Genomic DNA, 27,375 nt, shown 5'->3' with positions numbered 1-27,375 from the left:
GCAGTGTCTGAGTGGAACAGCCCCACTGGAAAGTCATATCCTCTAAGTCACCCAGACCTCAAGACAACATGCCAAGGCCCTATCCTGTTGTGACAAGGGATGTGAGTTCCCTCTCCCTTAAGTCTGTAGTCTGTGGGATCTAGCTGACTTGGGCCTAAATCCCGCCATTCAGGCCTTCCGATTGGGCTCTTGACCTGAGTTGGCATTTTCACAGGGCTCCTTTTCCTTCAGGGTTCCGGACAGTGGTCTGACTTCCAAGCCATTGTTGTAGGGGAAGTTCGGGGTGGGGGAGAAGGCCTGGTGCCCTGCCCTTTTCACAGCTTATATGGTGTATTTGCGTCCCTATCTGTCCAGGTCATGCTGCTGCTAGTGCTGTTTATCTAAGAATCTGTGAGTTGGCAACTTTAGTTTCCAGGACTTCAGTGGGTTACCTGGGGACAGCACACTGGGTAGAAATTCCCCCCAGAGAACTTCTCTGGACTGCTTTCCCCTGACCAGATCGCTTGAGCCACTTAGGCTCCGTGAGAGCCCAGGAAGACTGAATCTGGGAGCCGGACAAGGCAAGGAGCACACTGAAAGGCCAAGCCTGGGTGCAGGGCTCTGAGTTGGTTTCTTTTTTGTAGATGGACCTCAGGAACACCATGTGTACCATGAGGGGTGGACCAGCTGCTCTCTGACGGCACCAGCTCCAGGTTGGCCTTGAGTGCCAGCCCTGACCACTCAGTGCCCTCTCATTCCTGGCTTAGCATGTCAGAGGAACATACCAAGTATGGATGCAAACAAGGCCCTCCTGACTAGTCACAAGAGGATGGGCATGCAGGAGGAGGATTTCTGACCCCTAAGCTGCAAACCACTCCTTCAACACAAAAGCAGCTTTTGTTCATGGTCAGACCAGTTGCTGAAATGGACCAGGCCTGGATCCCTGAGCCAGACTGCAGGGTCTGTGTTCTTGAATGTCAGTGCTACAACTGCCAGGTGATGGGCAGAGGGGGTGGGGTGGCTGCAAGTTCTGACTAAAGTGAAGGGATGTGTACTAAGGCCAGGGAGTGGGGACAGATATGAGAAGCAGCTATGTCACTACTTCCAGGATAAAGCCAGAAGTAATTAGTGGCCATTAAAACTGAGCAGCCTACAAGATTCAGGGGCAGGAAGAATACAGGGGGGAGGGGAGGGTTTGGAGGGGCCAGGGGGCATTTCCTGCTGAGGGACACTTTTTTATTTGATGTACATAACCATTTGGGGAGGGAGCAGGTGTTAAATTTGTTTGTTTGCTTTGCAGTGCTGGGGAAGGAATCCAGGGCTTAACACAGGCTAGACCAGCACTCTACCACTGAGCTACACCCCCAGCCCTCCTGCCCCCATTTAACAAGTGAGGCACAGAGAAGTGATGTGATATGGTGTAGTGAGTGTTGAAACTGGCGTTCTCCAACTTTCTAGGGGTTGGCTCCAAAGACTTGGGAATTCCTCTATTTCACAAAGTCTGGATCAGGCTAGTAGTCATTGGAAAACCGCGGGCTGCTCTGGCAGAAGCCCCCCACCCCCGCTGTCCCCCATGATTCTATCTGTGGCCAGTCATCTTGCACCTACAAAGTGCTTGTGCATCCGTTGTCTTGAGGTCTGCAGAGCAGAAAATAATATTTCTACTTTCTAAGTGAAGAAAGTGAGGTTCCATAACTAGACATAACTACTGAATGGCAGAGCCAGGGCTGGAGGCCAGCGATGTGCCTAAATTCTCCTTTACTTTTTTATCAAGTGCATTTGGCCAGCAATGGAAGGACCGAGCAAGTTCACAGAAGCATGGTGTTTCAGACCAAAGACAGCAAATCCTGGCTCCTATCAAAGCCCTGCCATCTTTTCCATAAGCGCTGAATTACAGAGACATTGAGGGGCGGTATTGAAGGGGAAACTGAGAAGCCAGTGAACACTGTTTTCCAGAGAATTCCAAAGAAGCCTCCAGAGCTGCTGACTTTGGTAGCTAGTGAGATGCCTCCTCAACTTGATTGGCTTTGGGGTTAGGGCACCAAATTGATCTGGCCCACATGAATGACAGGGGGCAGAGGGCAGGAAGTGCATGGGGTGGGGGTGGGGAGGCTGTGTGTGGAGAAAATCCCAAAGCTCTCAGTCAGTGTTTTGATTTGGTCAAGGCTTCTTTTGGCCTTCTCACTCACCTGCCCACACACTCACTCACTACTCATTCAAACTTTTACCAAATATTCTGTAAGTGCCAACACTGTGCCACACCCCTTCCTGACCAATGGATATGCCATCAATAATAAAACACAGACCCAGCCTTCAGTAAGACCCAAACTCTTACTGGGCAGAAAAACACAGGTAACTAAGCTCAGTATGGAATGACTGGCTGATATAGCTAAGCTATGGAATCATCCAGAAAGGAAGTGGCTTCAAAGGAGGTAGGAATTTTTCAGGTGCAAGAAGTAGAGTAAATACTTCAACTTCTTTGTTCCTCAGTTTGTTCATCTGCAAAACAGGATGACAATAGTAACTGTAGGGTTTCTAAAAGGAGCTTGTGAGTTAGAATGTGCAAAGGGCCTACTTAGAATAATGCCAGGTAGGTTAAAAGCACTATATAAGTGTTTGTGATATAAGCAAAGGAAATAAGAACGAGCATTCCTGTAAGAGAGATGAGCACCTGTAATACACTGAAGTGTTAATGAAGCATGATGTATTCTGGGAAGTCCAGTTGAGTTGGCTGAAGGAGCTTGGGCAATACTTTGTTGAATGTCAGCCTTAGAAGCATCTACTTGTCTCTGTAGGTGATAGGCAGCCATTTCTGAAACTGGATTTTTGTCTTGGAGGGTGGCAGAGGACTCTTGTGTGAAAGGCTAGAGTCTTATCCATCAGCCAACAGGTGCTAGGCCTGAGACTGTCAGCAGCCAGGAAATAGTTGCCAAATATGAATGGAGGAACAGCCCTGTGGTATGCTTAGCCCTGGCTTAGCACTGAGCTGAGGAAAGGTAGGGTTGGGGACAGAGACATCACGTCTCTGTCCCAAACGAGTTGCCCACCTAGTTGGAATAAGGCTCACTTCTGCCAAGGAACAAATCAATTGTCCTAGCAGGAAGTGGTGGAGGTAGGAAGGTAATTGAAGCTCTCATGTGACCAAAGAGGCAGAATGTATAGTAGTTACTAGCCAGATCTGACAGGCCAAACTGTTGTGATCTTGGATAAATCACTTAACCTCTCTGTCTACAGTTCTCTCATTTGAAAATGGATATGATAATAATAATTTGACTTGCTCACAGAGTTGATGATTTAATCATATATAGAAATTGCTTAAAATGTTGGCTCCCAACAACAGCTCTGCTCAGTGGCTGAGGGCCTATCTTACGCCAGGTACCTGGAACCCCTGGTGGACAAGGTAGTGATATGGACCAAGGTGGCCCATCTTCTGGTCAAAGGCTTAAGAAGAAAACACCAATTTGTATAGGAAAATACTGGGGATATACACTGGACTCAACTGGCAAACTCCAGTGGATGTTTAAGATAAAAGCAGGGACTTCAAAGACATTCCCTGCTTGCAGCTACAGCTTCAGGTTACATCTTCAGTGCCCCAGGGTTTCTTCACATTCTTCATCCTGAGCCTGGAGGGGTGCATAAATGCAAAAGTTATAGCAACATAAAAGCGCTGGCTCAGAGAGGAAAGATCCTCACCACTATGGTGAAAATGGGGACTCAGGGTTCAACTTCTGCCATTGTCACTGAGAGCCTTGTGAACTTAGCAAGTTGCATTACCTTTGTCATCCCTCAGTTCCTCCCTGGGCAAAATGTGGCTGATAAAGAGGATGACAATAATAATACACCTACTTTAGAGGGTTGTGATAAACATGAAGTAATACTCAAGAAGCACTTGACAATGATGAGCTAGTGCTCAACACACTTAAGGTTCTATTAGATCTTTTCTTGTGGGCTTGGTGGTGCACACCTGTAATTCCAGTATTCAGGAGGCTGAGGCAGGAGGATGGTGAGTTCCAGGCCAGCCTGGGCTCCATAGTGAGACCCTTTCTCAAAATCAACAACAACAAATCTTTTCTTCACCCCCTCCCACAGCAGTATTATCAGTTAGGGGTGGATTAGATGGGCTGGCTCCTCAGCAAAAGCAGGCATTCCTGCAAATGGAAAAGCTTTGGGAATAAATGACCTCTAAGGTCCTCTCTAGCTCCAAGTTTCTGTGATTCAAATGCATCTTGAGAGCCCTTTCCTCTCACTGTTCTGGCTGGGGCTGCAGCAGCAGAACTCAGGAAATTTGGGAGGAACTGGGCAGGGAGGGAGATGTCTGAGCAGGGTCGGAAATGGCCGCCCTTCCTTCTAAGCTGCTGCCGCTGAGGGGCTGTGTCCTACACTCTCGCCCAACCAGAGAGCAAAAGGGAAACTCCTGTGCTTGGAGGAAGCTGACTGGGGCCTCCTCTTCCTCAGAGGGGATCTTGCTTCTGTGACAGGGACAGTGCAGGAGCTGTTGGAAACTCAGGCGTCACAGGGTCCAGTCAGCTGCACTAAGCTGGGCACCGAGGATGTATCCCAATGGTTGGCCATCCTGGATGCCCTGGTCCAGAATGGTGATTGCTGATAGGCCAGAAAGAATGAGAGAGAGGGGGAATATGCTCCCCACTGATTTATGGTCACTTAGGGGAAAGCCAAAAAGAATTCCATGATGTAAATGGATCTACTAGAAGCAGGAACCAAGCCAGGTTTCTGCCTTGGTTCTGAAAGGGACATACTGTGTGACTTTGGGCAACTCCTCATCTCCACATGAAGAATACATACATTCATCAGGCATTGGTGGCACACGCCTGTAATCCTAGCTATTCAGGAAGCAGAGGTCAGGAGGATTGAGGTTCAAAGCCAGCTCTGGGCATATATTTGCAAGACCCTATCTTGAAAATACTCAATACAAAAAACAGGGCTGATGGAGTGGCTCAAGTGGTAGAGCGCCTGACTACCAAGTGTGAGGCCCCGAGTTCAAACCTCAGTCCCACCCTTCCCCTCAAAAAGAATAAATGCATTTGGCCAATAAGTAATTTTGTTAATGCCTTTTTTTTTGTGGTACTGGGGTTTGAACTCAGGGCCTACACCTTGAGCACTTCATCAGCCCTTTTCTGTAATGGGTTTTTTTCGAGATAGGGCCTCACAGGCTATTTGCCCAGGCTGGCTTTGAACCCTGATCCTCCTGATCTCGGCTTCCTGAGTAGCTAGGATTACAGATGTGAGCCACGATACCCAGCTGTCAACACCTATTATGTGTCTGCAGTGCCCTGGGGAAAGGAATCAACGACTCAGAGATCAACATGGGACCTCTAATTCCCTTGCAGTTCCAACACTGAGTCTACAAAAAGTGGGTATAGATGTCATGCCAACCAGCACATACCAACTGCTAACTCCTCTTCCTTTCACTAGCTTATCCCTCACAAATAGGGCTGCTTCCCTTAGATGAGGCACAAGGTGTGGAGCCAGTAGAGGGAGGAACTGTGACCTGTGACCCAATGGGAGTATTGAACATGCTTTGTAAATGGTAAGAGGCCCACGCAAAAAAGTCTTTACAAGCAGTGCTCACTATTCCCACTGTGACATGAGATGACTGCCCTCATTTTGCCGACGAGGAAACTAAGGCTCAGGGAAGAGTCATGGCACAGGTTATATGCAGTTCCTACACAGCTAGTATGAGAATCTTGGCCCCTCTATTGGTCACCATGAGAAGTGGAGTAGAAATAACCTGGTCTGAGAACTGGCAACTTTCAGCTTAGCTAGGCCCTCCCTCCCACCATCTGCACATTAGGTAAAGCAAGTTGGATTGCTGTGTGTGTGTGTATGGGGGGGATAGGGACGGGTTAAGTATCTTACAGTTAGTCCTGCTTCCAGACTTTTTTGGTGTAGATCCCCAGAGCTGAGCCCTTGGAGAACAAAAGCTTGTTTTTCTTTTTTTTACTTTTGGTACTGGGGTTTGAATTCAGGACCTCATGCTTGCTAGACAGGCGCTCTACCACTTCAGCCACTCCACCAGCCCCAAAGCTAGTCTTTATGAAGCCTATTCTCTATGCCAGACACCAGGCTCAGCCCTTCAGTTCATCACAACAGTCCTCCAACACAGAGAAAATTGTCCGTGCTTAGAGGATGCATTCCCAGGCCTCCCTTGTCCATGTGTAACTCAAGTGAGTTTAGAAGGACTGCTTCCTCTGCAGGAGATTCTTGAGACTGGGATTTCAAGGTATCCTTGTTGGAACTCAGCTGGTCTGATTGCACTGGCCAGCCAGTTGGAAAATGGTGTGTGTATGTGTGTGAAAAGCAGGAGGTTGGTGGAGTCCAAGGTGTGAATCAGTCTGCCAAGATGGCGGGAGCCATCATTTTTCTCTTCATTTGGTGGTTGCCCAAGGTCTTCTTCCATGTCACTTGGCTAGTGAGATTTAGTGCAGATAGGAGCTGGAGGGGCTGACCTGTGACTAAGAAGACCCCCCTCCCACTGTCTTGCACTGGGGTATGACAGCAGGAAGGAGGGGGTGTAGCAGTGAGACACCTCTTAATAGGGGGTGGAGTACAAAAGGCCAAAAAGTGGCTGGGTTCAGGGCAGGCCCGATGGCGATGGGGAGGCAGAGTGGACAGTAGACATCTTGAGGCTAATCTAGCTTGAGAAGAAGGTGGTGTTCTTGCACAAAGCCGGGGCGTGGAACCTTCTAGTGGCAGAGGGGGCGGGGTAACCGCAGCCTCGTTCTCGCAGCCCCTCCCTCCGGTCTCTGCTCCCTGCTGGCTTCGCTGGCCCGGCTCAGTCCCGGTGCAACCAGCCCAGGCGCCAGCGCTCAGCTCGCCCTCCCTTGCTGGCTCGCCTGCGGGCTCCGGAGCCGCCCGGCGCGGCGGCGCGGCGCCCAGGACACATGGCCGAGGCGCGGGGCTGGGGCCCGGCCTGGCGGCTCCCGAAACCCGGGACCTGGACGCTGTGGGGTGCGAAGGGCACCCGGTGGGACCCGCCGCGCTGGAAACCAGGTGAACAGTCTGGCAGGTCCTGGCGGGATGGTTGGCGCTGGGCTGCCTTCCAGCTCCGACTCCACGAAGCTCCCGTCCTCTCATCTCCTTGATGATCTTTGGTTCTAGTCCCTTTTCCATCTATCAGTCCGTTTGTCTAAAAGTCCACCCCGGCTTGCCCGCCTGCAGCTTCTGTTTCTTAGTTGGCTCCTGCTCTGCCCCACTGGTACCCCATTCTCTTGTCCTCACTGTCCATCTGGCTTTTTCCCTGCGGTCTCCCCTCTGCGGTCATCCTCCACACAAAAAGAACAGTTTGGCCACTAACACATAGTAGGCGTTTGTAAACATGATGTCCTTTCCTGCCTTTTCCTCCAAGACCTTCTTTGTCTCTGTCTCTGGCATCTGGCTGTCCACACTCTTGCCAGTCTTCCTGTCCTCTGTACGTCTGACCCTCAGCCTATATTTTTCCCATCTTATAACATGGTCTGTCCTATCCCCTTTTTTTGATTCCACATCCGTGGGCTTTTTCCTCTCTACATCCCTGTCACCTCAAAGCCCCTTACTATACAGTCTGTGCATCACAACACAGCCTGGCTACCCTGGCAGCCAGCTACCCGGTCAGCTCTCATTGCTTGAAAGTGCCATCCTAAGGCTTCCTTGGACTTCCAGGGATCTCCCAAAGTGTCTGGCACTTCGTCTTTTTAAAGGTGAAATCTCTCTCTCTCTTTCTGTCTCTTTGGAACTTAAAATTTCCAGGCACTGCTTGCTACTTTTCCTCAAATTTTCTCTCTTGCCCCCACCTAAATGGCAGGGAGGACATAAACAACTGGGTAGAACATCTCCCCATGCACTTGCCATGGAAATGGACACACCAAAAGACAGGGCCGTCTGAGATACCCAGATCAGACTGTCCGTACATGTGGGGACCCAGAGGTCCAGAGAGGACAACGCACTCAGCCAGCTCAAGCAGCTCCTCCTTGGGAGAAGCCAGACTCGCAGCGTCCTGACCTCTGCTCCAGGAGCCTTGGTAGGGGTGGGGACAAGTCTAGGAGCCACTTTCCCAGGTGTCTGTTGATGCAGGGACAGGAGGTCCCACCCACGCAGGGACCCTAGTTAACCTTCTCCCTGTTGTCTGGGACCTGACCTGCCTGGGTTGGGCATCGTCTGGTTGGGGCTCCCCCACACCAGTGGCTCCACCACTGGCGTGGCAGCTTCAGGAAGACAGGGACCCTGGTTGATGAGGTCCCTCCCACGCCTATCCGGTGCCAGTGTCTGGCACAGGCAAGGTGTGGGTGCCCATGTTACCTGGCTGATTGATGTTGGCTAAGGGTCAGATCAGAGGGGCAGTTCTGAGTGAGAGGGTGTGCGTGGAGGGGACTGTGCCTGGGGAAGGGCACATCAGGAGGAGGCAGGGGCTCCGAGGCCAAGCAGAGCCCCGAGACCTTTGCCTACTGGCCTCAAGGCTCACCACACATACCGTGTCCTTTCTGATGTCCTCCTGGGTGCTCTGAGGGCTGCCCTACAGGGACAGGAGAGGGGTGGCTGGCTCAGAGGTGGGCTTAGGGCACCTGGGGTGAGTTGGCCGAGCCCCAAGCCCCACAGTCACAGGGTGGGGCAATACCTGTGAAAGTCATAGCCCTCCCCAGCAGCACCCAGCTTGTTGGGCACCTGGTCTGGCTGCAGCATGAGGTCAGGCCATGCTGGGCTGATGGGGAGCCTGTGGTGGGAGGAAGAGCTCCTCTGTCTCCTCCTCCCCTACCAGGTTTTGTCTTGGGAGCTGCAACCCAGGAGGGACTCATGGAAGCGTCCAGGCAAGGGGTAGGGTGTGAGCTCTTTTCAGGGCGTCTGGGGGCCATGGCCCCAGGGAGAAATAAGGGCACCGCTGGGGCAGAGACCTCATCCCAGGCGCACAGTCTCAGCCTGGTGAGCCACCCTGGCCTTTCCTTTCTTCACCCTCTCACCTCTTTCCTCTGTCTTTTCTGGCCCATTCTTCAGCTCCGCCCCCTCAGAAGACCCCCACATCAGCCCCAGTCTCTTCCTCTGTAGAAGGCCCACACCCACCTGAACATAGAGAAGCTCACATGGTAGAGAATGTTCTGGAAAGAAGGGCCCCTAGAAAGTGGGGCCCAGCCCCCCGTTTTTCTAGGTGAGGAGAAGGGGCCTAGCCAGAGAGGAGCAAGCTGGAGGGTTGGTGGGCTCAGGCAGGGTCTGTCTGGCCTCAGGTGCGTGGTGAGGGGTGTGTGCAGGGCACGGCGAGGGAACCATGTTAGGTGTGGGCTTGCATTGCTTGTCTGCCTTCGGCACACTGTGATCTGACTCTGAGGGCAGAAAGGGACCGCGATGGTGAGGCGGACATCGTGCTCTGTAAGTCTGTGTCAGTCCCACGGTCACAGAGTGCTCTGTCCAGGGTGACACACTTCATGGCTTGGGCCGGGGCCGACAGACCTCTCTGAAGGATGGGCAGTGCATGTGTACTCCTTGCCCAGAGCAGCACAGCTCTGGCCCCTTTGAGACAGAGCCTTGAGGCCGGACCAGGGCTCATCCTGAGTGTGAAACAGGGCCTGCCACACTGCTGTGGCCTGGGGATCTGCTATGAGGATGGTGGGGGTTGAAGGGGCTGGCCTGTCAGGCTGACACCTTGCCTGTGTTTGTTGGGGGGATGACAGCTCTTGGCTATCTGGGAAAGAGCCAGGCCTGGGTTTTTTGCCTCCAGTGCTCAGTTCAAGTGGCCAAAGGCAGCCAGGAGCTACCAACAGTGGCAGGTGGAGGGAGTGAACACCTCTGGGTCCTTGCTGAAGGAGGAACAGCAGAGGGGTTCAGTGGTCTCTGGGCCCCTGTGACCTGGGCCTGGCTTGTCCAACACTCCAGCTTCCCTCCGTGCCAGCCCAGGGCTCTTGACCAGTACGAAGCTCCCCCTTCCCGGCTGCTCTGGGTGGTGGGTGGGCACAGCCATGTTGGTGCCCGGGGTGGCTGAGAGGGGTCCTGGTGCTCCTCTCAGGGTGCAGCTCTCTGTCCCCCATCCTCCACCTTTCCAGTCCCTTACCCCCACCTGGGCCTCCTCGCCTCTCTCCTGCTTAAACTGCTGGTCTCCGAATGAGTCCTCCTGCCACAGCCATGCCGCCTTTGCGAGATTTTTTAAATGAACCATGACTATTCCATGTTGTGGGAGTTTGATCAATAGCCCTCTTTCACGAGGCTGGGTGGGGCCCTCAAGCCACCAGGAGCAAGCTTTTACCCCTTGAGCTCACGGAGGCCTGAGGAATGTGTGTTCAAGTGTGGAAGCCTGTGTGTGAGGGTATCTGTGGTTGTGTGCTGGGTGGGGAATACCAAAGAATACTTCTTTTCTCCCTCAAGGCTCCCATTCCCCTTTTTTTTCACTCCTCAGTGGAGTTCTCCAGAATGATTTGCTATGGCTCCCTTGTCTTCCATGGAAAGAGTAGTGCAAGGGTCTGTTCATTGCCTTCCTAATGTTGTCCTCAGCCATTGCAGAGTGGGACCACAGGTCTGCCTGCAACATCTCGATGAAGTCCCATTCCCTGGTGCAGAGGGCTGTACTGACTGTGTGAGTCCTCACATCAGTGCTTATTGGCACCCATGGGTCTCAGGAAGCCTCTGGGTGATGGGATGTTGAATGGCTTTCTGCCTCAGTCTAGAAAAAAAAAGGCAGACAGGCCCTGAAAAGAAGTTTATCCCTAGTACCTTCAGTGCCATCCTGACCCCTGCCACCAGCCTTCACAGGACACTCTCACACTCACTGTCTCCACTTTGCTCTCTTGGTATCACACACTACTCCTGATTTATAGGTGAAGAAACTGGTGGTTGTGTGGCCCTTGGCTTGTCTTGGGTGACACAGCCCTAAAGCGGTAGAAGCAGGAGGAGCACCCAGCTCTCCTACTTCTTAATCCAGGCCTCTGTACACCATTGCTAGCTCCCTCTGTTCTGTCTCCACTTTCTATGTGCCAGCCACCCTTCTCATCGCTTATTTGTTCAGGGGACTTGCTCAGCAGCCATGCAAGTTCAGAACTGTAATTACCATCTGCACTTCACAGATGAGGAAACTGAGGTACAGAGTCACATAGCTAGAGCTGGGATTTGTACACAGGCCGCTTGGCTCTGGAGTCTCTTATACTTCCTTTGTGGGAGGAAGCTGGGCTGTGGTGGTGGAGTGAGGAAAGCCCTATGTCTCACACATATGATCTCCCTCCGCCCCCGCCACGCACACAGGCAGGCTGTTGTGCCAGCCCTCAGCGCTTCTTCATGCACTGCCTCACGACTGAGCTGCTATCTGGCGTAGCATTATAGGACCCATAGGCAAGAGTGGGAGCTTGTGGAAAATGGGACGCCAAGGACCTGAAGGCTCCAGTTAGCTCCAGCGTCACGAAGGCTACAGCCCAGAAAGAAGCCTGTAAAAGGCACCATTTCTTCATGGGTTCCAGGCACTATCATGGAATGTCTGTTCTGTGCAGGACTGCCTTAGGCTGCAGGAGCAGAGAGCAGGAGCGGGTGGGATGAAAGGGGCCGAGCTATCTTTGCCCTTCTGAAGAGGCCGAACTCTCTTTCTTAAGTGCATGAGATAAGGAAGAAAGGTTTGTTTTTGTTTTTTTGAGACAGAGTCTTGCTATGTAGTTGAGGCTGGACTCCAACTCAATGTGTAGCCCAGGCTGTCCTTGAACTCACTATCTACCTGCAAGGTGTTGGGATTACCCTTGTGCACCACCAGGCCTGGCAGGGGATTTTTGTTTTTTAAAGATCCAAAGGAATAGTCCAGATATCACTTTGGCTCTTTCCAAATATCATAATGTATTTGGGCAAACAGTAATATTGTAGCTTTTCTTGATTGTGTTCTCTCAGTCATTCAACAAATGGTTTTATTAAGTACCCACTCTATACCACACACTGTGAAGCTCCCAATGTATTTACTTATAGAAGTTTTTTTTATATAGTTTTTTGCACTTTTGAGTGCTTTTTATATTTTTACCTTTTGTAGTTTTCTGGTTTGATTGCCTTTTTAAAAAAATTGGTGTCTAAGAATGCACCATATCTGAATCAGAAGTATCTACTAAACTGGGCATGGTGGCACACACCTCTAATGCGAGCTCTCTGAAGGTGGAGGCAAGAGGATAGAGAGTTCAAGGTCAGCCTGAGATACATAGCCAGACACTGTCCCTCAAAAAAGTATCTACTAAAAGGTAAGTCGGGTTTCCTCATTATTCATATGACTGTAATTTCTTCCTGGTTATTCCTTGACTATCTTTCAACATTTATTCACCCACTAGTAAACATTACTGAGAACTACTAGTGGATGGAATCAGCTCTTCTGTGGTTTTCTTAGGGAAAGAGAAAGGGTCATGGCAGGACCCACAAGTTTATGTCCTTATAGTACTATGCACAAGTAAGATACATTTGGCTTCCACTCAGAGACTGAGTGATGCTGACAATATTACAGCCTCAGGAAGGAGGTTGTATCCCTTCCCACTCATCACAAGAATTCCTGACTCTGGGTAGGATTTTGTTTCTGGGAATGAGTTCTGGTGTGCAGGCTACATCCACATTCAAAATCCACTACCGGCTGCAGCCCTGATATTGAGAGTAAAGGAGGGTACATGTTGTTCCTCTCATTCATATCTCATTCATATTTCCCTTCTCCCTCTCCCTGCCCCCCACCCCCGGGTTTGGCCTTGAGCTCCCAATCCTTATGCCTCAGCCACCCGAGTAGTGTGATTACAAGTGTGTACCACCATGTCCAGCTCATTTCTCTTAATTTTCATAAGGGCCAGCAGGAAAGGAAGGTGGGAGAATTTCAATTTGGACTACTACACTAGAGGCTGGGCAGGAAGGGGCACCTGGGGCAAGGCTAGGTCTTGTTCTGTCATTGCCTCAGGTGACCTTGAAAAAGTTGCTGACCTTAAAAAAATCTTTGTACTCATCTTTGTTGAATCCTCTAGCAGTCATGTGAGACAGATGCAGTTCTGCATTCTAGGAACCTCACCTTCATTTCTCCCATCTGTTAGGTATGGAGAAAATAACTACTGTGCAGGGATTGTCCTTGCCATGGATCTTCTGAGTAGCCTGGAGTGACTCACCTTTCCTAAGTTTCTGTAATTGTAAATGTGGGGGGTCGCAGTTGGACTGTATGAGGTCTTGGTTAGTCCTGGCTAATAGGAGTTCTCAATTCAACAGTGAAATCAAGGTTGTGAGCTTGTGTTGGAACCTTTCCAGGGGTGGAGAGGAGAGGGAAGCATGAGAGAAATCAAATGCGAACACTCCGTTTCTTGTTGACTTTGAACGGGCTTTCTGGTGGTACTTGCTATCAGTATTCCTGGAAGCCCTCTCCTGCCATGATTGATGCTGGTGCCCCATGTTTTCCATGCATTGCTGCACAGAGGTAAATTTGGACTTGGAGGAAGCAGAAAGGTGGGCATAGTGAGAAGGTTGCAGAATGCTATTGCCTAAGCAAGGCGGGGATGACAACTTTCTCAAATACAGAATTAATTCAGTTCTCACTTGGTTGCGCCTGCTAATCAGAAATCTCACTGAAGCTGGCTTGTGGACTCCCCGTAAATTACCCTGAACAAGTCACTTGAACTCTCTCGTGCACATGGCATATGTATTTGAAGCCCCCGCACGGTGCCAGGTACATTTACAACTCAGTATTAGTCTGTGTACCTAGCCAACTTGCTCCTTCAAGCTCAGTAGGCGGCTCTAGGCTGGCGCCTCCTTGCTCCCAGCGGTGTGAACTGCGGGAAAGGCAGCGGCACGGGGATTGGAGGAGCTGGGAGGCGGCGCCCCGCCCACTCGGACTTGGGCGGCTTTTTGGCAGGCTGGTGGGCCGGGCTGCACCCTCATTGGTCGAGATTCCCGTAGGTGGGCGGGGCGTCTCTGCAGCCGGTCTAGCCGAAGCTCCCACACCACCTGCGGGCGAGTGGACACGGCTTGACAACGGCTAAAGCAGCTGCGGCAGCTGCTCCTCTGGCTGGCACCGTTATACCCCCGCCCGACCGCAGGCTCCGCGCGTGCCCGGGGCGGAGCAGTCTTGCCTGTGCTCGCCTCCCGCCCGTTCGCCGCTGTGTCGGGCCGGAACCCAAAAGGGTGGACACAGCCTCCAGGTAAGAGTTGGGGCGACGTCAAGGGGACACCCAGACGGACCCTCGCCCCGCCTAGCCTCTCTGGCGCGCTTCGGCCCAGCCCCTATCCTAGCGGTTCGACTGGGCGGCATAAGCTGGAGAAGGGGAGGAAGTGAGCCGAGCCACCTCCGTCTGTCCCTAGGATTGGGGCTTGGAGTTGCGGAAATTTGGGGACCTCTGAGAGCGCCGTGCTCTCTCCCCGCGAAGCCCAGCGAACGGGCGGTGGAAGGCGGGTGTCCTCTCGCTACTCTGCGCTTGGCTGGAGCCCGGAGCGTGGCCCTGGGGCTCCAGAGGGGGGTTCTGGTGGAGCGGGAGTGGCAGGGCATTGGGCCCATCACGCCGCGTCTCCTACCCTCTCCTCTGCTTTCGAGGGCATTTCCAGGAAGCCCTTGTCAGGCCGAATGGACTTTCCCTACGGCCATGGCCTCACTCACTGCCTTCTCCTAGGAATGCCTAGGAGTTTCTTGGGAACAAGGTAGCTGCGGAGAGCAAGTGACAACCTCTGGATAAGTCGCATCTTTCTAGGCCTCTGTAGGCCCATGAAGTCTCAGATGACTTTGGACTAGAGAACCTCAGGAAAGGCCTGGTAGTGGAAGTTGGGGAGTTCCAAACTAGTCTGGGCTTCTCTCTCTGTCTCTTCTCCTAACACATGTTAAAGTTGAGCACTGAATTACCACTCAGGAAACTGGGGCTCGATCAGTTCATGTGACCTTAGGCTAGTCACACCACTTCTGGGAGCCTCAGTGTCAGTCTCTTCTGCCCTGACATTCACATAGTAGGTGCTGGGGGCCAGTCTCCCAATCAGCAGGTGAAAGGGTTGTCTCAGAGTTGCTTGGGGCCACAGGAGCTATGTAGTTGGACAGTTTTGTGGTGATTATGAAGCTGAGCCAGCTGGAAAATGCTTGTGTGTGGGGACAGGGGAAGCAAGACAGCTGCTAGACTGAAGTTGTTGGGAAGGTATTTCCTTCCAGACTCTGTTTCCCCTACCCAGGTCAGGCTGACTTGCAACCTACAAGTTTTGGGGCCCTGGCTTGTTTGGGTCTCACTCAGAGCACCCAGTGATGCCAGGAGGGGAATGAATCATGTCTGAGGCTATTTTCAAATCCTGACTCCTGCTGCATCGGCAGCTCCCACCCCCACTCTTAGTGTTGTGACCCCTGTCACCACCATCTGTATCCTCGGAGTCTCAGTTTCCCCTCACTTGCATTTGGAATAAAGGAGGGACAGGTCTTGTCTGGGGATGAGAGGGCGGGCAGGCCAAGGGCATGGAAAAGAAAGTCAGCAGGTGGTTTCTGGGTGGCTGATGGAGTGGGAAGAGTGTGATGGGGAGGGTGATTGGGAGGGGTGTGGGGGTGACACTCTTTCACCTTAAAGCTGTAGCTGCCATCTGTTTGGACATTTTGGGCTGGTCTTCATTTCCAATATCATGTGGTGTTTGTTGTGTCCAGGTACTGGACTTTGGATTTGGAATTTCTGCTCTCTGGACCTCTGTAGTTAGAGCTGGGAAACACCACACTGGACAGAGTCCAGTCTTCTCTGTTCTCTTGCCTTCCTTCCATGCCTTAAAGCCACTTGTGCAGGAGTATGCTGACCCTCTCTTTTCTGCAGCTCCCCTCACCTCTGGAGAGCTGCCAGCAGGTGACATTGGAAGGTGTTAAGAGTAAGAAGAGGGCAGAGGTGGGCATTGGGGCTGTGTACTTTGTGTGAGTGCTGGGGAGGGCAGTGAGTCTTACAAGGAGAATGCAAGGCCTTCCTCATTAAACCCCAGTACCCCTGAGTTTGAGCAGAGGAGCAAAAGAAAGTGGCACGAGGAAGCCCAAACTTAGACCCTCTCTGTCTTCTTGAAATTTTAAAAATCTTTCTTGGAGCTACAAGTTGGAGAGGGAACAGAGGACCACTGGGGCCAGGTATAGGAAAAGTAGCAGGACCACAAAAGCCAGAAGATCACAAAGGGAGGAGGGGTGGTGTCTAACTGGGATGCTGTCACTGCTTTTTGGCTAGCAGACTCCTAGAACTCCTTGTTCCAGCCATGGAAAATGTGGGTTCAGTGGATGGCAAGTTTAACAAAGGCAAGCTGTGCCCTCACCTTGGCTGCAAAAGAGTTGCTTTAGGAATAAATAAAAGAAATTTTTTTTCTTGAGCTCCTAGTTTGGTAAGGAATAAGTGTCCATGGCCTTGGGCATTCAGGAGGCTGCTCTGCAGATAAAATAGGGATGGGGATGTCAAAGATGGGATGGGAAGTGTGGGCTCTTCCAGCTCTTGAGGTCTCAGTGAGGATTTTTTTTTTTTTGGTGCTGGGGTTAGAACCCAGGGTCTTGCACACACTAGGCAAGCTAGGCAAATGTTCTACCACCAAGCTGTACCCTCAGGCCTTGATGTGTTTTATATTTTCCCAGATGGGGTTGGTTTAGAACTAGGCTGGGCACACAGTTATTGGTGTCAAGTGTTTATTAAGGCTCTATTCAGCTGTGACTTGGGGTCTTGGTTTTGTGTGTGTGTGAGTGTGTGTGTCTGTGTTTGTGTGCACACGTGCGCGTGCGCACACTTGCACTCGTACATGGGTCCTGGTAGATAGGAATCAGTGGATTAGAGGCCACAGTCTGGGACCTTGTCACAAATTTGAAGTGCCGAGTTTGTGTGTTGAGCTGCCCTCCGTGGTAGGAACTCTCATGCCAGACAGTTGCTGTTCCTGTTTACCTCAAGCACAGACAGGAATTTGAGAACCGAATGTTAAGTTCCTTAGGAGTTCAGGGTGGCATGGATCAAGGAATGGGGGCTTGAGGGTTTGGCTACATGGAGGTTTAAGTCCAGGCTCCCTCTCTTCTCAACCTCTCAGAACCTTAACTTCTCCCTGCTTTTTCTACTTCATTGAATTTCAGGAGAGGATTCATAACTTAAGTGCTTTGTAAACACCAAGTGCTGTACAAATTATTAGTCATTTAAGTTCAGGCTTGGTGCGAGGACTTATGGAGGTCACAGAGTTATAACCCCCACTTTCAGGGAATCTGCCATCTAGTCTGGGGCTTAGTAGCCTGAATAATACATGGCCCATTGAGACTCTTTACCTCAGTGAGGGTTTTTGAAAAATACTGTGAATTCCAGATATATTTCCAAAGAGACAATTAGTGTAATAAGGCCTGAGGTATCAGGCCCATACCTACTTCACCCCTTTCTTGTTACTTTGAAACAAATCCCAGACACATTATCAGTTCATCTAAACATATTTCAATATGTATTTCTAAAAGAAATCTTATTTCTGAATATTATTAAATATAAAATTACTTAAATGTAATTTCTAAAATAACCACACTATCACATTATACCAAAACAGTCCCTTAACATCATCAAATGTCTGGTCAATATTCATATTTCCAGTTGTTGAGGTTTTGCCCTGGGAGTCCAGACCAGGGAGCGATTGCTTTGGACTGGGGAGTAGGTGACTGACAAGAGGCAGTGACATTTGAGCTGAACCTTGGAAGAGAGGCCCAGGAAAGGTCCGAGCTAGAGGGATTATGGAGTCCTAGTCCCTCATTTTACAGATGCCACACTGTTAGTGGCGGCGCCTTGGTGGCCTATGTTAGCGGCCTCTGAGGCTCCTGATCCCCAGGCTGACCTGTGGAAGCTTCTCAAGGAAAGTCCAGGCCTTCGTTTAGCTAGTAGTAAATGAGCGTTCTAACTCCCCCACTTGCCTCCCGAGTTCCAGGGCCACCCAGGAGCTTGAGGTCAGTAGTCCTGGGAGAATTCCTGGAGGCTGTTCTCTACCCAGGCCCCTCCCCTGCCACTGGCCCCTGAGGCCAGTTTAGAGCAAAACAGGATGCATTCAGGATGAGCGTCTTTCCCAGCTTGTCATCTAATCACCAAGGCCCAGCTTGGAGCTTCCTCTCTCATTCATGATAAAACCCCTCACTGTCTCTCTTTTCCCTCCTGCCTCAGTAAGGGTGTGCTGACTTCCTCCATTTCCGGGCCAGCCCTCCTCCACCCCCATGTGGGCTGCCCTCAGTGCAGGCCTCTGTCCTCACCCGCCCCACCACAGCCTGACCTGTTGGAGAGGGACAGAAAGACCCTAAGAATGCTCTCCCTGGCTGCAGCCTCCTGCTCTTGGGCTGTCCTTGGGAAAGGAGTGGCCTCTTTCCAACAAGCCTGGGGTCCTGCCACTGCGTGGTTAATGATTGAGCCACATAATAACCACCTTGGAAAGTCACCTCTAGGGGATGGCTATTAACTAACTCCCTGTCCACCTCAGGCCTTAAAGGGACTCTATTCTAAACCCTCACCTTCCCCCAAGGGCCATTGACAAACACCTAGTCACGAGAACTTCTGGGACCAATTAAAATACTGCCTCTCTGTCCTTTGCTTGGGCAAACAGAAGTGGTTATTCACATTGTTTGAAGGACACGGGTTCAGCTTGGATGGCATTGAGAAGAGCAGGGGAGTTAAGACAGGGATTTGGATGGACAGTGAGGTGAGGGGATTTTTAGGCATTAGAATCAGAAGGGGATAGAGTGTTTCCAGGAGGAGTTGATCGGGTCTCAATTTGAAAGTCTAAAAGAGCAAGAAATGCCCACCCAAAGAGTCTGCTGTTGCTGGGAATGGGGTGAGGTAGTGTGAGTGAGTGAGTGTGTGTGTGTATTTTCCGTTCAGATCTGGGGCTGTCCACACCAGGCAGGGGTATGGGAGCTGAGACGCTGAGGGCCTCTGTAGTGGAGGAGGAAGCCTTCTTCATACAGCCTGTATCTAGACAAGCAGTGGGAGTTGGGAAGGGTCAGGCCAGAACCCAGACCCAATTTAGAAAGCTCCAGACCACAAGCAGTTTTCTGTAGTTTCAGTGGGAAGAGAAGGAAACATTTTGTGAGCCCTCTGGGCCAACTACAGAGTCAGGAAACTTGATTTCTGGTGCTGCCTCTGAGTGACTAAAGTCACTTGCTTTCTCTGGGCCTCGACTTCCATGTCTGTAAAATGGTCAGGGCGGGTGGCATGGACTCAGGGTCTCTTGGGCTCTCTTCCAGCTGTACAAATATGGGTTCCACTCAGTACCTCTTTCTTCTCCACAGGGAAATGAAAGCCTGGCTTCAAATTCATCTAGGCCCACTCATTAAATATTCTCAGTGGTCTGGGTTGGTTGGGGCTGCCTGAGTCCTGAGTTGCCACAGCTGGGGATCCCCTTGAGCATGGGCTTTTGTGCAGTTTGCTCTGTAGCCCCTCCCCAGGCTTGTTTCTGTCTCAGGTGGCCACCCTCTGACCCATTCAGTCACAAGTTAATGAGTGACCTGCTCCCTCTGGGTAAGTACCAGCCCAGGGTACTCCTGGGACTCCCAGGACTCTGTGGGAATCAAGAAGGGACAGGCCAGCTCTAGACAAATTTCTGTTTTCTCCCATGATCCCCCTAGAGATAGGTATACAGCAGAGTTCAGCAGACATGAGTCTCCCCACCATGTATAGTTCCTGCTCACCCATCTTCAGCACCCAGGAGTGCCATATATTTCAAGCCATTGCTTTCATTTTGTGGGATGGCTGAAAGTCACTTTTTTGTGGGATGGCTGTGCCACTTTTGTAAATGTCATAATGTATCCCTGATATATATAATATGTTAATAAAAAATTAACTGTGTTTCCCTGAGGTTTCTAACCCTGGGTCACAGTTCTGGCCCCTGGGATCACCTAGACCCTGTCCGCTTTCTCTGATCTTCGGAAGTCTGAGGACAGAACCCACATCCTTCCATATCTCCTCCAGGCCAAAGAGCTTTATCTCCTCCAAGAATTCTCTGTGACCTTGGACAGCCCCCTCTCCAGCCTCATCACTGTCCCTTCTGTGTGCTACTGTTTGTGGGCCCCTTAATACACAGGGGTAGGAAATGGGACACTGGAAGCCCCTCACTCTCCTCTGTTTATTTCTGGTCTGAACTTTTCAGGATGATGTCTCTATAACCCTCTCTGGCAGATGACACTCACCAAAAGTGTGTACTTCTGGTGAGTCCAACAAGTTCACACTAACCCCCCCCACCAAGATCTTGGGTCCAGCCACTTTATATAACTCTTTGATTTGTTTGTTGCTCAGATCCAGCCAGCTTTCACAATTGGGGAGCTCTTGGAAAGTAAGGCTTTCTTATTGGTGTCCACTTCAGAGGACAAGCCTGGTGAGTGTAGGTGCTCACCTTGCTGAGCCGTGGAGGCTTTCAGCCTACTCTGCTTTTCTGCCACTTGCCTTGTCTCTGGAGCTGGTGGGGGTGTAGGGAAGGGGATATTTTAGGGCGTACTGAAGCCGGAAGTGAGTGTGAACCATGCCCTTAGTAGGGCCTAGAAGAGTGAATCAGTCAGGGAGAAACACCAGCTCAGTCTTTCCTTCCCCTAGCAGTTGATGATGACAACGACTAGTCCTCCTGTTTAGTTTCCAGGGCACTTTCACTTCCATGGTCCCATTCTGTTCTCAGAGCAATTCAGTAAAATAGATGGCGTGATCAGCCCCCACCCACCCCCGGCCACCACCATCTGATCCCTTGGTGATCCCCAACTGAGGTTCAGGGAGGGAGGAAATACTGTCCAGCAAGGGAGGATTTGGAACTCTTTGGAACTCAGGTCTCCTGATGCTTAGCCCTCCCTGTTTTCCTCAAACCACACCCAGTAGCCAAGGCAGCTGGGGCTGACTCTGCAGCTTCCCCACCACAGAGGAACCTCTGCCTGGCTGGTCTGAAACTCTGCTCCCGTGGTAGAGGGAGTGACCTCCAGGGGAGGTGGCCTAGGATTTCCTGTCCTTTATGTGGGCCCGCCAAAGGCCGGCCTGTCTGAGGTGTGAGATAGGCAGACACCTGCAGCCCACCATTCTGCTTCAGAGTGAGGTCAAATTAGGCTAGGGCAGGGCCAGGGAGCTTGTAGGAAGACCTTGGCCAAACATCTGTTGCTAGCAACCAAGACCCCACCCCGTCAGGGCTTTCTCAATGGGAAAAACAAAAGAGGGGAATGTGGAAAAGGGCCAGAGTAGAGCAGAAGTAAAACACAGCTGGAGGTGTCAGGAGGTACTGGGGGCAAGAGTGAAGAGTGAATTTTGCTGTATACAGCCCTGAGTGACTTTACGTCTCTGAGCCTTTACTTTGCTGGTATGAAATGGAGATATTCACCTACCTCATGGAGTTGTTGAGTATTCAGTTCAACAATATAAATAAAATTCTCACCGTTGGAGCTTAGTAGTGATTTGTGCAGACTTGTCACTTTGCTGTTTTCACTCACCTGGGGATATGCAGGGTTCCAACATGCTACCTCTGGGCACTAGGTCTGACCTTTTTTGTCATTTCAGATTCTACCTCATCCAGAAAAGCTCTTCCTGGCAATGCCCACCTACAGGGATCCTTCCTATGGCCATCTTTTGTAGCATTTAAGACATTTTAACAGGCTATGGTAATGAAGATAGCATCAGTAATAATAGTGAACTCTTGTAAATCCTTGACACATTTGAACATACTTAGCCCCTGAGACAATTCTGTAAGGCAGTTTATTGCTATCATCTTCCTGTCTTACATATACAGAAACCAAGTAAGGAGAGGTTAAAGAAGAATATGCCCAAGGTCACACAGCTGAAGACTAATGGTGCCAGCGATCAGGACCCAGCCAGTCTGACTGTACCTCCTACATTCATGCCCCTTTCTCTCCAAATGCCTAGCCAGGAGCAAGAGCAGAGTTTGGGTCTCCCTTTTCCCTCAAAGTGCTCCTCACACTTAGGAGTTCTCAGGTCCTTACTTACCTGCTCTGCCCCCTCCTACCTCCAAGGTTGGCAGATGGGAGGGAAAGCAGGAAGGAATGGGTATTGATGTTCTAAAGTAGAGCCTCATTGGGGTGGGGGAAGATGTGCAGGAGGGATTTTTGGGGGTGGTTTTGGCATCAGCACCAGGCCTGCTTGATTAGCACCTTCCAGCACTGAGGGTGGGGATCAGGGTGCTGGGTGGCATCAGGGAAGAAGAGACATTTTAATGTGCTGTCTTGACAACCGGGTTGCATTATTTAGAAGGCGTAGGTGGGTAGGGACAGGCAGAAGGCTGGCTGGATTAACACTTGTGAGCCCTCTAGCTCATGTAGCTCAAGCTTGAATTGGGAGCATGTGGGTGGGGGAGTTGTCCAGAAGATCTAGCCCTCCCCCCAATGTTCCCATCTCAGGCTCCATGGGGGCTGCAAGCTTCCTTCCTCAGGCTGTGCCACCTGCCAGCACCCTTGCTTTGGAGCTCATGCTGTGTTATCTTGTCTCCAAAACGAGTTCCAGAGGGTGTTTCGAAGGACAGTCCATCTTAGCTTCTGCCTCCCTGAGAAGGATGGGCTGGCAAGAGTCTCGGGCCAAGTACACCAGGAGAGTTCAGCTTTTGTTGTGTTGTTAGACATTAGTGTCCAGAATAGGGCCTGGTGATGAGTAGGTCCTAGGGTACGTGCTCAGGTACTATGTTAGGTGAACATATATACAGAGGATGGGGAGCAGCTTCAGATGGGAGATCTGAGGGAAGCTGAACTCAGAAACGATGAGCAGGAGGCGATTTGATGTTTAGACAGGCTCCTGGCCTCATCTGTACTCCAACTGACCTTTCATAGCCTCAGTTTCCCCATTTATGCAATAGGCATTGCCTGCTTTGTATGGGGTTGTTGCGGGGATCAAATTGGATGTGAGATGATCCAGTACTTTCTCTGCAGATGGGAATTTGCTTTAGGCTAAGGGCTCATACTGCAAAAACCCTGATTGTGGTGTTTTTGTGTTTCTGCTGTGTGTGAGCCTAGGCAATTTCTCCTTAATTAATGAAGACAATTCTCACTTGGTAGTACTTGCTCTTTGGAACCATATTGCATGGATTTGCATCTTGGCCCACCACTTCTTAGCTGCTGACCTTGGGGAAGTTACTCCATATTTCTGGGCTCAGTTTCTTCATCTGTAAAATAAAGACATTGGAGCACTTACCTCACAAGGTTGTTGTGCACCTTCAGTGACAGAATCCATTTTAAAAGTACCTAAAGAAATGCCTGGAGCTTAGCAATGGCTTAGTATACTTGGGCTACTTATCTCATGTTATCCTTACAAAAACGTTCTGTTGGTACTGTAATTATATCCATATTTTACAGCTGAGGACACAGGCACAGGATAGTTAAGTAACTTGGGCAATATGATCTGTGTAAATTCCTTAGCCCTGGGCCTGGCACATAGTAAGTATTTAATAACTATTAGTATCTATTATTAGTATTAATAATTACGTTCAGCATTGCACATATTGTTATCATTAATGAGCACAGTCACAGTTAAGAAGGAGCAGAGCCAGGACTCAAAGCCATATTGCTAGCCTATCACTTCCCCCATATCCCACAATCTCTATGCCTATAGGCCTGACACAGCTAGCTGGTAGGTCACCATTTTGGGGTTTTCCTTCTCCTGGTCCTCCCATGACCTGAGCAGTCACATTGTCACCCCTGCCCCCCTGCTATGTGCTCTGCATCACAGCCCTTCCTCTGACTAGCTGCAGGGCTCAGGGAGGGGTTGTGTCTGCTGTTTCTTGAGGAGGCCACTTCTCTCAGGCCCATTTCCTTTCTGTCAGAGACAATTTTCTCTGGATCTCAGGGTGGGGCCAGGCTCCTTCAAGGCATTTCCTGCCTGGGAGTTTATATTTGGCCTCAGCAAAAGGAAAGGGAAGTAGGCAAGGGAGGTGGGACACAGAGGTGGTGGCACAGGGTCAAAACAAGCAAGCACCAAGACTTTGCTGGCCTAGAGAGAGGTAGCAGGAGGTCCCATCTCTCAGATGAACTTCAGTGCCCTTACTTGAGCATAGGTGACAATGGTAAGAGCTCCATCTGGTCAGAATGCTTCCACCCTTAGGCACAGATCAGAAAATTTTCTGTTCTCGTACCTACCTGGGCCTTGGTTCCTGGCTCTTTGGTTTCTTCCCTGGAACAAGGGTTTCCACAAGTCACTACAGAGCACTGTACAGTGGCTCTGGGTTGAGGGCGTATGCTCAGTTCACCATGCTGTGGCGATCAGAGAGGAGGGGCTGGAACCAGAGGCCTGCACAGTTTTGTTGGGAAACAGGGTTTCTTGTCTGTGATGCCAGAACATACAGCAGCCCTTACCACACTGCGTTGGGACACCAAGACTAATAGATCCAGTGTAGTAGAGCATCTGTTCTCCACAGACTCTCATGCTGAGAAAGTAATGCTATGCTGAGGGCCCTGAATCAGCCCAAGCCATCAGATAGGGAGCTGGTGAGAGCACAAGGGAGGCTGCATGTATTGGGATACTTTACCTCCATTGTGAAGAATCAATAGGATTTTGCAGCTTCAAGTCAGACTAGTTCTGGAATGTGCAGAGCCTTGGAGTGAGCCTTGGAGAAAGCAGCTGAGATCTTTGCCCAGGCTGTGGGCAGAGAGAAGCCCATTAGGCTGCAGAGTAGGATGAGTGGCTGGGTTAGGGCTGGACTCTTGGGAGAAGAAGCTGGTAGGATGGCCTGTTGACAGGAGAGGCTGGAGGTTGGGAACCTGGAGGGTGAAGTACTCCAGGCGTGGGAATCAGGAGTACAGTTAGGTATGGGAAACAACCATTTGATGGAAAAGTTATTAGAAGCTGGTGACCAAACTCCTGTGAGGACAGAGGAGGACCAGGCTAACTGGAGGCCAGGTGTTTGGTGCTTTGTGAGGCAAGAACTACAAGAGAGCTAGTTTGTGGGGGAAGATGGGTTTGATATTGGCACCCCATTGAGGACCCTCATTGAGATCCCCCAGAAGGGAATTTTGGGGGAGGATGGCTCCCTTTACTGAATCAGCCACTGCCTGTCACAACATACCTCAGCTCTGGCTCCAGGATTGGGGGAATGACAGTTAGAAGATGGGAGACTGAGGCTTAGACAGAGGTAGTGGCTTACCTAAGGCTACACACAAGTTGCAGGGAGCTAAGGCCTGAACGTAGTTCGCCTGACCTTCATTTCAAAAGTTTGAACCCATATGGCAGTGGAGAGCAGTTATTGCCAGTCTAACATTTGCCCCTGACTAGTTTAGCTGGCATCTGTTGCCTCTAGTCTAGAGACTGAAGGTGGTGGAATAGCATAAGGCTTACTAAAACATCTGTCTTTCTTTGTCACCATGACCTTATCAGAGCGCCTGGGACTGGGTTGGGGGCAGGACCCCCTGGGGACAAGAAGCTAGTGTAGCAACTGCTGTGGAGCAGGTGGCAGCTTTGACCTTCACTGTCACAGGAAAGCCCTGGACGAGGCAGGAATGTCAGCTGTCTGCTTTGGCCCTGCTGTGTCAATTGCTAGCCTAGGAGGTTACAGGCAGGGCTGCCCTGAACCCAAATTCTCAAGTAGCCCCCGTGGGCCAGGGGTCTGGTTTAACCTCAGGACCATCATGACTTCCTCACTTACAGTTGCCTGTGGGACTCAGCTATGGCTTCAGGGAGGGACCACTGTTGAGGGAGTTTTTTATAATTGTCATATTTATAAAAACTCCAAGCAGAACTGCCACCTCTCTGTGTCAGACTCATAAAGGGTCTTCCATTGACTACTGCATCCACTCTTCACCTCACCCCTAGGACACCCTCCCCAAGATGGGTAGGGCTGCCTGAGGTGTCTTGAAGCCTCAGGTGGAGGCTGATTTTCATGATTTTACACTTCAGATACTCTTCTCCCCTTACTGGGATGACTAAAAATGTCTCCAGACATTGCCAAAATGTCTCCTGGAGGGGTAAGTGTCCCCAATGGGAATTGCTGTGGTAGAGACTACAAGTTTTGCCCTGTGAACAGGTGTGGATGTTAAGTGTTAATGAGAGAGATACATTCGAGGGTAGAGCCTCATACACAGATCTGCCACTGGCCAGCATTTGGTGGCTTGAGATTTTGTTGCCACCCAATCCCATAGGACCTTCTTGGGCTTTTTTGCTTTGGTGGTGCCTCATTTGTGACAGGAAGATTCCAAAAGTATTGCTCATAGGGGCCCAGGAGCTTGGCATCCCCTGTAGTTCTGGTTAAGACAGCCTGGCATCCGAACAGGTGCAGCAGGGGCCCCCAGTTCTCTCCTGAGATCTAAAGAGCCAGAGGCCAGCCAGCGTCTAGCACTGCCAAGCTAGGCCGGCTGAAATATAGCAGCCCTTACTGTGGTGCCCCTCTGGCGAGGTTGGAATGTGGGATGGGAGCTATTTTAGTCTTGCCTCCCTTTCTCCCTGTGCCTCCCTCTCCTGCCAGAATTGAGTTAGAGTGGCAATTCCAGCTAAGAGCAGCAGGAGTAGAGAGAGGCAGCAAGTAGAGAGAGGTGGATCTCCCAGTGGGCAGGTTATTGCAGATGCTTCTGAATGTCCACACCATGGTCAGGAAGAGAAGTCTCAGTGGCCCTGGAATCCCTGATGGCTCTCAGTGAAGGGCTGCAGAGAGGTGGCAAAGCCAGTCAATCACTTGCCACAGCATTGCTTCCAGGGCTGCCGCCAACTGAGAGGGCACCCTTGTGCAAATTGGGATGAAACACCACCTCAGGGATATAGTGCTGTGCCAGGACTGGAGGCTGGGTGGGCAGACTTCCTTTGGTTTAGCCCACCTTATGGGAGGGTAGAAAGAACTGGTCATGAGCAGTTGGGATATAAGCTTCTGAGATACAAGCTTTCTCCCGAAAGGCTCTTGAGAAGAGAGCTTCTTGAGAAGGCTCCCTCTCTAGGGGTGGGGAGTGGGCAAAGGAAATGGGCCTTGGATCAACCAAGAAAAATGATCTTGGTTAAAGAGAAGCTTTTAGCCAGGGCCTGGCATTTCCCAGCTGCAGTGGCAGGGTCTGCAGTGGTAGTCTGCCCCTCTGCCTGCCTCAAACTCCTACCTCAGGGTCCTAATTGGGAACCTGGGTTGTCACATAGACAGTGGCATTCTGGGTCTTTACCCCTGAGTACACTGGCTTTTCCTGCTGTGCTCCTGAAGGTGGGGAGGCCAGTGCTGATACCAGACAGACCATGATTAGAAGGAACCCATCCTATGGTGAGGGCCACAAAAGAGATGCCTTTCCAATAGGAAGCTAAATAAGCAAGGTTAAGGAGACCAAACACATTTGTTGACAGTTGCTTCATTTGAATAAATCACCTTTACAATACCACAGACCTTTATTGCATTCTCTTGCCCCTGCCCTCAGGCCTGGAGAGAACTTGGGCCAGTGATTAGAACACAGCCAACCAAGGCTGAGGCTGTTTAGCTGGTTGTTACTGTTAGGGCAGTGACTCTATCTTGCCTGCACTTTAGAATCACCTAGAGAGCTCTCGGAAACAAAGAAACAAATGAAAACTAACCCTATCCTCAGAGATTCTAATT

The 27,375-nt window shown here is 50.7% G+C and overlaps 1 protein-coding gene across 4 annotated transcripts in view; it reads left to right on the top strand.

Annotated features, from left to right (window-relative positions):
* Stard8 (StAR related lipid transfer domain containing 8) overlaps positions 1-27,375 on the top strand; it is a 74,898-nt gene that overhangs the window by 28,315 nt on the left and 19,208 nt on the right. Inside the window, exon 1 of one of the 4 annotated variants that reach the window (XM_020185005.2) lies at positions 6,836-6,990. The exons of 1 other annotated variant lie outside the window; for it this stretch is intronic. In XM_020185005.2, the coding sequence (XP_020040594.2) occupies positions 6,882-6,990 (109 nt within the window). In that variant the 5' untranslated portion in view covers positions 6,836-6,881. Of the gene's footprint in view, positions 1-6,835; positions 6,991-13,907; positions 14,076-15,467; positions 15,754-27,375 lie in introns of those variants that run through there. 2 more of the 4 variants (XM_020185007.2, XM_074063898.1) reach the window with 2 other exon arrangements.

The sequence above is a fragment of the Castor canadensis genome, chromosome X (assembly GCF_047511655.1).
Source record: "Castor canadensis chromosome X, mCasCan1.hap1v2, whole genome shotgun sequence".
In the NCBI taxonomy this organism is placed as follows: domain Eukaryota; kingdom Metazoa; phylum Chordata; class Mammalia; order Rodentia; family Castoridae; genus Castor; species Castor canadensis.
Note: the sequence above shows the minus strand (reverse complement) of the source record. Positions and strands in the feature narration are given on the sequence as shown.